Source organism: Photinus pyralis, unplaced genomic scaffold (assembly GCF_008802855.1).
Source record: "Photinus pyralis isolate 1611_PpyrPB1 unplaced genomic scaffold, Ppyr1.3 Ppyr1.4_LG8, whole genome shotgun sequence".
NCBI classification, from domain to species: Eukaryota; Metazoa; Arthropoda; class Insecta; order Coleoptera; family Lampyridae; genus Photinus; species Photinus pyralis.
Genome location: NW_022170819.1, coordinates 27406018 through 27419766, shown reverse-complemented (window position 1 = coordinate 27419766; position 13749 = coordinate 27406018). Strand labels below are relative to the sequence as shown.

General features: G+C 39.0%; 1 protein-coding gene across 2 annotated transcripts; it reads left to right on the top strand.

The window, feature by feature from the left end:
• Window positions 1–1816: 1816 nt before the first annotated feature.
• LOC116178847 (pre-rRNA-processing protein FHL1-like) lies at window positions 1817–13300 on the top strand. 2 transcript variants are annotated; one of them, XM_031498475.1, is made up of 3 exons: window positions 1817–1950; window positions 11044–12152; window positions 12200–13300. In XM_031498475.1, the coding sequence occupies exons 2-3, from the start codon at window positions 11127–11129 to the stop codon at window positions 12713–12715; spliced, it is 1542 nt and encodes a 513-aa protein (XP_031354335.1). In that variant the 5' UTR covers window positions 1817–1950; window positions 11044–11126; the 3' UTR covers window positions 12716–13300. The 2 variants fall into 2 exon arrangements, with proteins under 2 accessions (XP_031354335.1, XP_031354336.1); XM_031498476.1 differs by lacking the exon at window positions 1817–1950 and adding an exon at window positions 6737–6838.
• Window positions 13301–13749: the final 449 nt, after the last annotated feature.

The following is a 13749-nucleotide window of genomic DNA, read 5'->3' as shown; positions in this document are numbered from 1 at the left end:
TGGTCATCAGTGGCCTACTGTATTACACTGGGGTATTAGACTTACGTTTTTCTTAATGGTATTTTTGAAGAATTGGAACGTAATTGAAGAGTACTAATTTTTTCTGTAACATGTTTATACCCTTAACTTTAACGATTTTGCTGTTATAACCTTTACTCCTCAAAATAATACATTTTCGAGAGCAACCAAATCACGCCGGCGCTTAAGTTTTGCATTGAGGCACAGGCTACGGCCTCTTCCCTTTCACATAACCTTTTTCTACTTTTTGGGACACACTACAGGGTGAGTTTTTTTTTCATTTTAAGCATTAGGATTTCGGAAACCGTAAGACATAGAGATTCGGTTAAATGAGAAAGAGTTCCAGTTTTAAGAGCTTATTCAAGATATGCTTTTGTTTTTTGAAAAAAATCCGCAGTTCACTAGATATGAGCGAAAAACAGATTTACATTGGGGGTGGATTTCTATGTGACGCAAGGAGTTGCAAGACATTATTTTTGCAATTGTTTATTGAATATGTACAGCAGTATTTTTCTGCACAAACTAGAAAGTGATAACTACCCGCGTTTTGCCGTATTCGATTTATAAACACATAGGGGGTGGATTTCTATGTGACGCAAGGGGTTATAAGAAATTATTTTTGCAATTGTTTATTGGATATGTACAGCAGTATTTTTCTGCACAAACTAAAAGGTGATAACTACCCGCGTTTTGCCGTATTCGATTTATAAACACATTGGGGGTGGATTTCTATGTGACGCAAGGGGTTGCAAGAAATTATTTTTGCAATTGTTTATTGAATATGTACAGCAGTATTTTTCTGCACAAACTAGAAAGTGATAACTACCCGCGTTTTGCCGTATTCGATTTATAAACACATTGGGGGTGGATTTCTATGTGACGCAAGGGGTTGTAAGAAATTATTTTTGCAATTGTTCATTGGATATGTACAGCAGTATTTTTCTGCACAAACTAAAAAGTGATAACTACCCGCGTTTTGCCGTATTCGATTTATAAACACATTGGGGGTGGATTTCTACGTGGCGCAAGGGGTTGCAAGAAATTATTTTTGCATTGGTTTCTTGGACATGTATACCAGTATTTTTCTGCACAAACTAGAAAGTGACAACTACCCACATTAATTTTATATACACTTTGGGGGTGGATTTCTATGTGACCCCAAAGTTTTAAACAACTAAAACATACACAAACTAAAAAAATAAGTTAATCCTATCGTCAACTATTAATTACAGGACATGGTCCTTATTTTTTAATCAGAACAAACGATGGTAAGGTGTTTCAGATGAAAATGGGACACAGAGGGATACATTTATATTTTATTAATTAAGTATTTTCGAAAGCGGCAATGATTTTTATTATCGCAAAAATGTACGAGCAGGGATTTATTCAATAGCAAATTGACGAAAATAAATTAATTATCCAACACGCGGCAGGTACAAAGAAAACATTGGAACTGAATTTTAGGGGGTGTCTGTCGTATTTCGCTTCGCTAATTACACAACGTGTGCGCGCGATATGGCCGGATGCCTTCAACAATGAGGGTTTCACAATATAATTTTTATCATTATCCACCTGGTTATGCACCTGGTATTTAATACAGGTATTACGTCGATGAGGGTAAAATGCCGTTAAATTTTCAAAAAGTACGGCCATTTTCCGAGCACATTTCGCGCGAGCAGGAACGAAGGTGAATAACACCGGTGAAAAGTGAAAATTATTCATTGTACAAGACAATTTTCCCGAAAAAAATTATTTACTTTCAATCGATTTCGTGGTGGGGAGGCGTTACATGAGCACAAGAACTATTAGTACTGTAGGGGTGGTCGTACTCAATTCAAAACATCTTACACAATATCCTTTATCGTAATTGCGCATTTTTCCGCTCAATTAGTGCGAGTGAGTGCGTCACAAGGAGTTGTTTAAAAAAAAAGGGTGAGTGATTGTCTAAATTTTGCACTAGTTTAGTAAGCTGCGTCTATATTTGCACTGAAGTACAGGTATATGTTATAATAAAGTCGCGTGTGGTGCCTCAATTATTAATATTGGATAGCAGGAACAGGAAATAAAATTCCCGTAAACTTCACCTGAGTATATTTATGGGGTTGTTTCTCATATCCTGTACGTTATAGTACAACAAGAAACTGCTCTAACTCCACAATGATTAAAATTTGGCTCTAATATCCTAATTCAAAGTAGCTGAAGCTTTGATGTCTACAGGGTAAATATCTCAAAGATAATTTTTCCAATTTAACCCCCTCATGTTAAGGTAAAATCAGATTAATCTATTGCGATTCAGCATTTTGTCACGGTCTAAATTCGTTTTATGGCATCACTTTCACTTTTATCTACAAGTAATCAAAACCATGGCGGAGACCTGCCTACCTAAACGGTCCATTATATGTACCTACATGAGAAAAAAAGTCAAAAATTTATATTGGCTGCCGTATTTGGATAGGGAAAATCGGAAATTGCATTTTGTATCTTATTGCACGAAAACCACAATCAAATTTCGTTACAGGATCGCGTGTTGTGGTAGTGTTAATCGCCCATTCTAATACTCCAGCAAAATTTCCTACGAAAAAGTTTCGCTTTGTATCAGATTTTGGTCTCGTATATTATACAATTTCGATTTCAATTTGGGATTTATGTGTCTTCTATTCGATCCACATTTCGTATGGCTTCATTTGTTGCAGACGGTGAAAGCTCTGAATTTCTGTCTCAGCAACGCAGGCAAAAAGCTCGTCCAAGGGTTTGGAGTTGCCTCCAGTCAGCAGAGTAAAAGGTGAACGAGTCGAATTGGTACAATTAAGCATATGAATTTATGACTAGGGGGTCACAGCGGATGAAATTTTTTAATAATTTTTAAGGGGTTTTAGGACACGTTGTAGTATACATGCAGTGAGTAAAAATTTGGAAACAAAACGATGATTCACAACGTTAACCAAACGAAAAGCTATGAATTTGTTGTCCTAGTAATAGCTACAAATAAATAACCTTGGTTAGAACATAGTATCTACAATAAAACATTAAAAAAAAGTATGAATGGTAAATTACAAACAATAGATTCACAAACTACAAGAAAAAATCAAATTTATTAAACGTTAGAGTTGTTATGGTCATGGCCTCAGGGGAAGACGATTGTGATTGGTACTTTATACATTTCCAACACGGTTTCAAATTTTATTAGTGAAATTCTACCACAAATGACTACCTACATTTCGACACCCTACAATATTCAATAATATTGAAAACCCACACGATATAGGTGAAGTTCGATTCTAGACGTCAAAAGTTATAGGTAAAAAATCGTACTGCAATGAAAAAAAGACACAAAAAGCGCCATTACTTTTGATACACTGGTACAATTTTCAAGTTTTTGGGCGATTTGGATTCTACAAGTCAAAATCTAAGAGAATCGCCTTTGTAGGTGAAGATTGCTTCAGCACGTCAGAAGTTATAGGTAAAAAATCGTATTGCAATGAATATAAGACACAGAAAGCGCCATTACTTTTGATACACGGGTACAATTTTCAAGTTTTTGGGCGATTTGGATTCTACAAGTCAAAATCTAAGAGAATCGCCTTTGTAGGTGAAGATTGCTTCAGCACGTCAGAAGTTATAGGTAAAAAATCGTATTGCAATGAATAAAAGACACAGAAAGCGCCATTACTTTCGATACACTGGTACAATTTCCACGTTTTTGGGCGATTTGGATTCTACAAGTCAAAATCTAAGAGAATCGCCTTTGTAGGTGAAGATTGCTTCAGCACGTCAGAAGTTATAGGTAAAAAACCGTATTGCAATGAAAAAAAGACACAGAAAGTGCCATTACTTTTGATACAGGGGTACAATTTTCACGTTTTTGGGCGATTTGGTTTCTACAAGTCAAAATCTAAGAGAATCGCCTTTGCAGGTGAAGATTGCTTCAGCACGTCAAAAGTTATAGGTAAAAAAACTGTATTGCGATGAAGAAGAAACATAGTAAGCCTTTTTGATACACGAGCTTTATTTTTCTGTCAGATTTTTCCAAATTTCCTTTTATATGTTAATTTCAATTAAAAATTTGACTAGTGATTGCATCGGAATTTACGGAATTTGATTCAGGACTTCGTGTCTTTCAGATTTATAAGAATTTCAAGTCAATGTTAGAATTTAACCCAGTCGTGCCCCCAGTTTAAAAAGGAAAAAAACTAAAGGGTGTAATTTAAGCTAGCTAGGTAGGTGTCCTAGTAGGTGTCTGTTGGGTGGTATTACCGCATACCATTCCACACAGCATTATTTTTGAGTGTAATAATAAAGGGAATGATTATATTGGAGAGAGCTTCCCTAAATGATTATTTTTTATTTTTTGCAGCGTCGCTGGGGTCATTTCCCTGACGTTGTATACATTTTTCTTCAAGTTTACAGGGGGTTGTTTTGTAAGGACAGGTTTTTCCAAATTGGTATCCGAAATTGGGGACCAGGGGCCAAAAATTAATGAAAACTCAAACGGACTAAAGTTGAAACTTTTGTTTAAACAATGCAGAAGACAGAAAGTGACAAAAACGATGCGGATAAGGCATTTTGCATATAATACTACAGGACTACACCCCCAAGTTTGGTGTCAAATTTTATTTTTATATATGATTTAATCTACGTAATTGGAATTCACTCCTTAAAGCGCTTTGAATATTTTGCAAGCTAACGCACCGATCTATATTTTGTGGCAATAAACGCGCGACATACATAAACCGCTCTCGCCATCAAGATAAGTTGTTTGTTACCCTTCTTTGTTCCCTATTCACTTCATACCACTTGCGAACTTCCCACAGAACGTCATAACATAGCTCATAAAGCACTCGGCGAAAGACTTTATATTAACTTTATAGGCCCCCTTTGTCCCGACTTATTGTTCGCAGACCATAGTCCAAATTGCTAATAGGTGGGACGGTGAGCTACTATTGATTTGGTATTTAAATTATTCGAGGCAAGACAATAGAATGATATGGGTAGTGTATTCATTATAAGATCGGGTTAATTGGCGAAGACAACACAGTTCATTAAAATCCAACCTAAACCTTTTGGAAGTATCCAATTTCATAGGTTTTTCAGATGTGTAAATGAGATGTGGCGTTCTTTAAGGTAAAGATTAAAAATTGGGTTTGAAGTAACAAAATAAAATTACAAATTTTCAGGAAAGTTGGTTTCAAAACCCCATGACAACATGCCGTTATTAACTTAAAAATAATTTTGAAATTTCAAAATAACAAAATATTTTAGGGCACTTCAAAAGATAGTAAAATAAGATGGGTAGGTATTTTATTTGGCTTCGGTACCTGAAATAACGATGGGACACCCTGTATGTGCATTTCAATTATTTTTAACGTTAAAAGTTGGTCCTAATTCGATATTGTGCGCAAGATCGATCATAATAGATAAATTCCAAGTCAATTTTGCTTTGTTACAGATTGCCTAGTTGTTTTGTTTAAATATTCACTTCGTATTTTATATATTAGTTTCTGTGATTGGCACTTTTGTCGTTATGTAAGCGTATTATTGTAAGACAGTTAGTCTTTATAATCGTAAAGTTCTTGTTACAGAAGAAAGTTAGTTGACTGCTAAGAGTATTAAGAAATTTAAGTCGTCGTGATGTCTTTTATGTACCTACTTCAAGAGTCGATTCACCATTGCCCATTCCTTTACGCTAGGAAAATTAATTAATGACCGCGTTTATTAACAATTCGGCATTTGAACGGCTTTAATTATTTAAAGATTAAGAGTTTTGGGAAAGACGTCAAGAGGATTCTCGATTTTGGCTTTGAGGGGATAGTTTCGGTCCCGAAATAATTGGGAGTTACTTTACAAAAGCGGATAATTGGTCCCTAAAATGCGATTTATCAGTGAGATTTAAAATAATTGGGGATTGACGCACAAATTATTATATGAGATAATGAACTAAACGGAAGCTTTACAATGTCCGCAAAAAGATTGGATTTGGCGCATAAACAAGAAAAAGGAGTTTCAACCTAAGGCTAGTTACTGTTCCCAGCTTTAGGGTGAACATCTTTAATTCTAAGATCTAAGACCTCGAACGGACGGAGAGAGAAAATGCGCTGTAACTCGGTGATTCATTCTCTTCGACCACATTTATAGCTTTTCTTTTACGATCATCACCACAATAAATTGTGGTAGTTTTCCTTTAGCAAAAGCGAGTGTGCAAAGTGAGTTGATGAATTTGTAAATAATTGAGCGTTAGTCATTTGCGTGATAGAGTTTGCTAAAGGTATTTTGTTAGTCATTCCTAGAAGAACCTCGCGTTTACCCGTGAACGTTTTGATGAATAGCTAAACAGATTCGAATTGAGAAAAAGAAAATCGATCCCGTTTGTGGGTAAAATTCCAGTCACCGAAAATGTACACCTTTTGCTTTTAGATTTCTATTGTTTATGGTTAGCGTGATCAATTTACTATCCCCGAGGGTGTCATTGCGACCATTACTTCAACCCTTCAATAATGGGTATATATTTAAATATGTTCGCATAATTGCATTAATGAGATTTCGTAATTAATTTGTGACGTTTTTGGTTAGTTTTGAGACTGAGAATAGTCATTGGGGTATTTTTCGAAAGGATGTTGACTTGGCTCCCATGCGCTCTTACGGCAAATTATTGATCGCTTAATAGTCCTCTGGTCATTTGATGACGTCAGAGCGGTCGAATCGACCATTTCTCCCTTTTTCTCGCAAGCTTACAGCTCCCAGATCGAATTCGAGCGTGTCCAAGTTGACTAATGGCTATTTTTAGTGGTTGCTTTCGTTAGTAATAAGTTTAAATTACATTGGGGTAAGCAGTCTTTTTCTTCTAATGCTTTTAATGAGGATAAGTGAGAATATTGACGCATGAGGTAAAAGCTCACTTTTGCGAAGGGGTTGAGTCACAAATGCACTTTACTGTTAGAATTGGAAATGCGGTTATTTTGGGCACATGATGATTCGCATCCTAGCTGTTCTCTGTTTACTGAACCTACCCTGAAAATGAAAGCACGTGGTGTATAAAAATCGAAGGTCTGAAAGGGGTGATCGCACATTCTTTTCTTGTGAGATGTGGAATTAAGACACGCAAGCACTCCCGTTTTCAAACCGTTCAAGCTCTACTATTTCTTTGGAGATTCTACAAATGGTTAATTTATTTACTCAGAAAAGGTCAAGTTTCGAATCAAATTTTAATGAGTGCGGTGCTCATGTTTGCCGGCACAAGCTTCTATAAGAGTCCATATACTTTTATAATCAAATCTGCATTCGTTTTGTAACTAGAATTGAACGAAACATTCATTTCAGGATGGCCAGTTAAACGTAAAGACTGTGTACTTCGGTATTTTAGAACCATCCATACGGATTTCACAATTTCTTATTAATAGTTAATAAACCTGTCAAATTTCCTCTAATTTTTCTTCTATCCGCTATCGTGATATAGCAGGTACGCACTTTACTTTCCCATGGATAGCACGTACAAAAATATTTTAACTGTGAACGGAGTCTTTGCGGTCATGAGATAGTATATTAAGAGACACCAATTATACACGTGTTTTTATAGTATTTTTTTTATTATACCTGCAATATAATTTAAAAATAAGGAACATGTCCAATTAAGTGAACTTTGTAAATAAAATGATCTTGGCTGAAAAAGATAATAGACCGTCCATTCAATTGCTTGTTGCAAAAGCAGAAGGAAAGTTGGTAGATGCCAAATCCAAATCCAGCAAAATCTGTTCTACAGAATATGAAAAGGTGTTTTCGTTAATGAATAGGGACGAATAAAGTCTTAAATGCATAGATAATGCTGGCGATTAAGAAATGGATAGAGATTTGGTAGCAAAGAAATCCTTTGCATTTACAGAAAGCGACGTAAGGATATTGTTTATATCAGCCCCAGGTGACAGTTTCAGAAGTCATTAGTAACATTACTAAGCAACCCTTAATTCACTTTTGTTTTAAATTTGAGTGCTCAAAACGGAGATTGTAATTCAGGTATAATTAAAAAAAAAGTAACTCCAGTTACCACCTACTACTCTAATTGAGGGAAGTCTTAATACCTTGTTTACCCGGTTCACGGCCGCGTCCGCGGTTTCGGGGCTGAGTGCCAAATCCTTGCGCCATGATAGAGATCGCTGCTGTGGTCATCAACCTCTTCTTGCTAGCCCCTGGCACGCGAAACTTTGGGCACGATCCTGTGCAACCCCGCGTGACGTCTCACGGCTTTCTCGCAGGTTGCCGTGATGTGGGGTACGCAAAACAGGTTCTTGTAGATCCCCAAGGACCTTAGTCTTCCGTTTTAAAGTTATCCTCTGCTCCCTAACTTTCAGGATAGTCGCGGCTATTCTCCTCTTTCCAGTCATCATGGCGACTTTGGTTTTCCTGAGGACCAGTGTCAGCCCTCCACTCCCCATTTGTTTAAATGTTTAATCTTCTTCCTTGTCACGGTCGCAAATCCCACCAGTTCTACCCCATTCGCGGTTGGAATCTTCATAACGCCATTGTACATCGCGACCAACAGAAGGCACCCAATGTCAGATCACCAGATAATCCGGCAGTTTTAAGTTCAAGCAGCGCATTTACAATGGTTCTTGTGTTCTCTGAGTGAAAGGCATTTTTCACGCCCATTGACGCTAGTAGGCAGACTTCTCTGGCCCTCCTGGTACCTTTATTAGCCATCTCCACCCTCTCGACATTTTATCTAAAAGACTCACCCGTCGATTTCCCTCTCCTGAATCCGAATTACTCGGGGAACATCAGCTTATTGCATACTATGTCTTCGGTCCTTGCCTTCACTATCTTTGCCAGAACTTTACCTGCACAGTCCAGGTATCAAATCGGGCGGTAGCTGGGAATCAGCGCTAATAGGCTCTTTTTCCACCTATCCGAGTAGACTCCCGTCCTCATAATTTCTTTAGCGATGTTGGTCCATATACCTGCACCGGTATTCTGTATGGTCTAGGGGCCATGTCATTCGGTAGCGGGTCTGCAGATGCCTTGACCTCGTCGGTAACTGTGACGACTTCCTCCATCATTGCCACTTCCTTGATCAGCAAGGGCTAGACAGGGAAAGGGTCGTTAAGAAGGTCGCGTTGTTCCATCCCACCACTGTGGTCTTGCAGAGTTTCTTCCATCACGTCCAGTTGTTAACTTAAATAATTTCCTGTAGCGTTTTCCTTTCACTCTAAAGAGTGGCCACTCACTATCGATTGAGGACCTGCCTCTATGTTGAAGCGCCCTGCTGGCCTGGTTGCAACGACCTCTCTGCGCACCAATAGCATACGTCCACCAGTAAGGTCTACGTACTCTGTGGCGTGGTCTCGTCGCACAGCTTTGTGAGGAGGCGCGCCCCATTCTTGTAGGTGTTCCCTTGTCTCAACCTTCTCCGCTAGATCCACTAGGCCGAGCTTGCGGGTGTTCCATATTTTGTGACATAAGGTCCCCCCGCGCAGGTTTTAGTGAGGTACCGAAGCACCTCCGTCTCCAAGTTTCTCAGCCACCAGCGTAACATCAATAAAAAGCCTCGAACGTTAGTCTAGGTCCTGTGTTCGAGCATCACCATATGGAGCGCCTCAGCCCACTCGAGCACAAGTTCCTCCCTTCTGTTGGGCTTCGGTGCCCTCTCAAGCTGGGAACGCCGCAATAACGTCTCCCGCCATTATAGCTCAACTCCCTCCATTCATCCCAATTCATCCTTATGACCGCCGGAATTTCGAGACAGGCCATCATCTATGGGGCATATCCAATCTTATTAAATACGAGGCGTTTCTTATCATTGGGGCATTTATCTTTGAAGTGACCCTCCTTCCCACAGCTTAAGTACTTGTTCTTGATATCGTGACATTTTTGGGTCGATTCCCCAACACATTTGGCAATTATTTGCTTCTAGTTTTTTCCGTATTGAGCATTTTGTGATCCTAACCCACAAGCCGTTATGTTGTCCATTTTCTTTTGTGCACCCTTCGGAAGAAGTAGTGTGACATCTCTTTGTCCACCCTCGGCAGTTCTTATGTTTGTGATTTCCAGCTGTTCCTCCCTTTCTTCCCCTAATACCGCCGCCCTATTCTTTGGTGGATATTTCGTCTAGATCCGTTATAAAATATGCCACTATATTTTCCTCCTTAACTCAACGGTGGGCCCCCTGTTTTTTTTTTTACTGACGACTAGCTTAAGGTGCCCATCCTTTGTCTTGTAGCTGTTAACAACTCCTGCTTTTTTAGCACCCTTCAGGAGCCCAGCATATGTTTTAGACCCATTTTAACGAGTATCGCAATCGAATAGGAGGGCTCTTCTCATTATTATCCCCTATTCGTCTCTCCATGCTATAAATAATTAATGCATATGAATTCCGCAAATCTTTTGTGCCTCCCTGGTCTGAGTGTTTGCTTGATAGCCAATATTTTATTTGCAGCCTTCGTTGTGGCCTCGTACACGCTTCTGGCGACCTCTTTATCATTGTTGCCGTCCAGGGCTGTCGGGAAGAGACGAGGGAAGAGATATCCATCCTTCCCATCTTTTCATCGTCTTCTCCTTTCAGTATCGCCACCGGATTTCCAAAAGTGGTGATGCCACATTTAAAAATTGATCCTTAACAGTTCCTTTACATCTAAACATGTAAAGGCCGCCCGGAACACATTCAAAATATACGCTATATAATGTGAGCAGTATCAAGCCTTAGAAGCCTTAGAAAAATTCTTGGACCTTTTTCCGACACTCTTCATTTCCCCTTTGTGAGTAGTTTTCTGCGACACACCGTTTTCGAGTTATGCGTTACCAATTCCTATATTTCATCCGCATGCCCTAATCGCTATTTGTGAGCACTCTCCTCCAACACTTTGCCCATTGAGATATGAAGAATTATAACCGATAACGATAAGGGTTCGAGAAGCAGGATTATGGGTGGTAGAAATTTCGTTGAGCCCATTTATTAGAGTACCATAACGGCTTTCTTTAAAAGAATAGTAATTTTACACCCCAATTGAAAAATTGTTTGCTAATGGGTTCTTTTTTTTTCAGAGGAGCTCTCAAATTGAACCACGCTCAATTCTACTAAAAATGTGATTTGGGACCCGTCCAAAACCACTCAAGAATAATTTAGTATGAAACTTCAAATATGTAAGGAAACTGACGACAGCAACAAACTTTTGAACATGGCAAATGACGATTACGCGGTACTGAGGAGGTACAGCAAAGACCATTCCATTTATGAAGATATAGCCCTGGACGTTACAATCTCGAGCACCGAAATGCCGCCTAGTTGCAAGGCGAACACTAAACGAGAGTTACCCGAGATCGACTTTGAAGATGAAACCGAAGCGCCCACTGAAGTTGCCCAGGAGGTATCCATCGAACCTTGCTCGCAGATTTTGACATATGAAATAGACACATCGCAGATAATTAACGTGCCAGAAGATCAAATAATTAAGATAGAGTACCAAATAGCAAACGGTGTTATAAACACGGAGTACATCGTCAACCAAAACATTTTAAGTAACTCGGGCGAAATTCAAAGTGTAGACATGAGGTGCGTGGACACGAACGTATGGAAGAAGAGCAACAATTCAACTTCCTCCGACGAGCCTCAAATATCAAACAGCGTCCTAGTCCTATCTCCGAACTCAGTCAGTCTACCTGAAACAACAATCGAAGCGAGTAACGAAATTTTTGGGATACCACAAAATGAAATTGAAGTCGGAACCGTCTGTACCACCGAAGTAGAAATCACCGACCAAAACTCGTCTGACACGCTCTTGGAAAACGGAACCTCCGACAATATGGAATTTGCGTTGAGCCCACGCAGCGATAGCGACAACTCGGAGACGGATTTAACAAGTCTCAATTGGTTACATAGCATTACAAATATAATGGCGGTCCCGAATTTACCTACCCCACCTATTTCTCCGAAACCCAGACGGAAACCTCCGACAAACAGCGCGCAGCAAGAGGATCTGACGATTAACATTAACTTTTACAAGAAGAACGGCGATAAGAAGCCCCCATTCTCCTACGCGACACTAATTTGTATGGCAATGGGGAAGAACGGGAATAAAATGACCTTGTCCGAGATCTACCAGTGGATTAGAGAGAATTTTTTGTATTACAAAAAAGCGGAACCAAGCTGGCAGGTTAGTTGCCGATGGGCCGTTTTGTCTTTTAACCACCTTGTTTTCAGAATTCAATTCGCCACAACCTTTCCCTGAACAAGTGCTTTGTAAAAGTGGCAAGATCCAAGGACGAGCCTGGCAAGGGAGGCTTCTGGAAGCTTGATCTGGAAAGGCTGGAAGAATCGAGAAGATCAAAGCGCCGATCCAGTCTAACTGTGCGCGCCCCACGCCCTACCGTCGTCAAACCGACACGAAAAGTGAAAAGGCACCGACCGTCGCAAAGGACCGGGGAAAGGAAGCATAACATATTATCGAACATATCGATCTGCAACGAAACCGAGCAAGATAGCGAGAGCTGTGACAGTGCCCAGAGCGTAAAAACCGACAGCAATGCGAAAATTACCGATGGAGAGGCGGAAGAGGCTGCCCTCTCTCCGAAACCTGCGACGCCTTCGCCAAACTGCATCGTGGAACCGGTAAACCAAATGATACCAGAAGACGAACTGACCGGTCTACTTCTCGCCACAAACGGCTGGGACGATTGTCAACTGGAACTTCTCGACTCACTACTGGATTCGTTATAATTGTACTGGAGATGAACAAGACTATGCCAAAACATATTTTTGATAAGTACCTAGAATTTTTGTGCAAACTTATTTCGTATTATTTAGCGCAATTGTACAATGTAACATTTTATATGTCTACTGATATTGGGGCGATATCGTGATATCAGTCACACAGAGTGGTTTGTGCCTTTTGTGTCTTAGCACAGTGTGCCCTTTGCTATACTCTAAGTCTCGTTAGAAGTTATTGTAGATTTGGAAAGCTCGTAATTCTTCCGTCCATTTACTGAGATAGAAATTTATCGTATAATTAAGACAAATGTTGAATGTAATGGCTGCTCAAAAATGAAAGAAAAACCTTATGCTCATTAGTTTTGCTCAAGCAGAGGCAATTTTGTTGTTTCAAGATCTGTTTTGAAAATACCGCAGCTCAGTGTAGATAGGTATAGATGTTGAAGGAAGTAAGGAGTGGTGCATGCTACTCCGTTGAAGTATTATTAATAATTTTTATAGAATTGTAAAGTTTGTATTCTAGTCATCTTCTTAAAACACATTTTGCTCAAAGGAGTTCGTAAGCAATAGATTGTTGTGTTTTGAACGATACTTTCTGATTCTTTATGCTTTCAAAATGTTTTAATAAAGTCTGTAATTATTAATAATTTTTATAGAATTGTAAAGTTTGTATTCTAGTCATCTTCTTAAAACACATTTTGCTCAAAGGAGTTCGTAAGCAATAGATTGTTGTGTTTTGAACGATACTTTCTGATTCTTTATGCTTTCAAAATGTTTTAATAAAGTCTGTAACTTACGTATCAATTTTTAACATTTCCATTCCATTCCTTTGTCTTCCATATTATTTACCATTTCTGGAGTTAGTCTATCGTGCCTGTTCTCCATTCTTTACACTATATAACTCCTTACCTTTATTGGGCCTATCTCTCTGTCTAAGTAATTGTTGGGTATTTTTTTTCACAAGCTGCCTCGTATTCTTCTTTATTGTTCAATTTCCCATCTCTTCATTATTCTAAGCTAGATGGTAAATTAATGGCACAGGT

Excerpts from the sequence above, each read along its gene's own strand:
- LOC116178847 (XM_031498475.1), top strand. The coding sequence starts at position 11,127 with ATGAAACTTCAAATATGTAAGGAAACTGACGACAGCAACAAACTTTTG. Across the intron at positions 12,153-12,199 it reads AAGCGGAACCAAGCTGGCAG|AATTCAATTCGCCACAACCT; the intron begins GTTAGTTGCCGA and ends CCTTGTTTTCAG.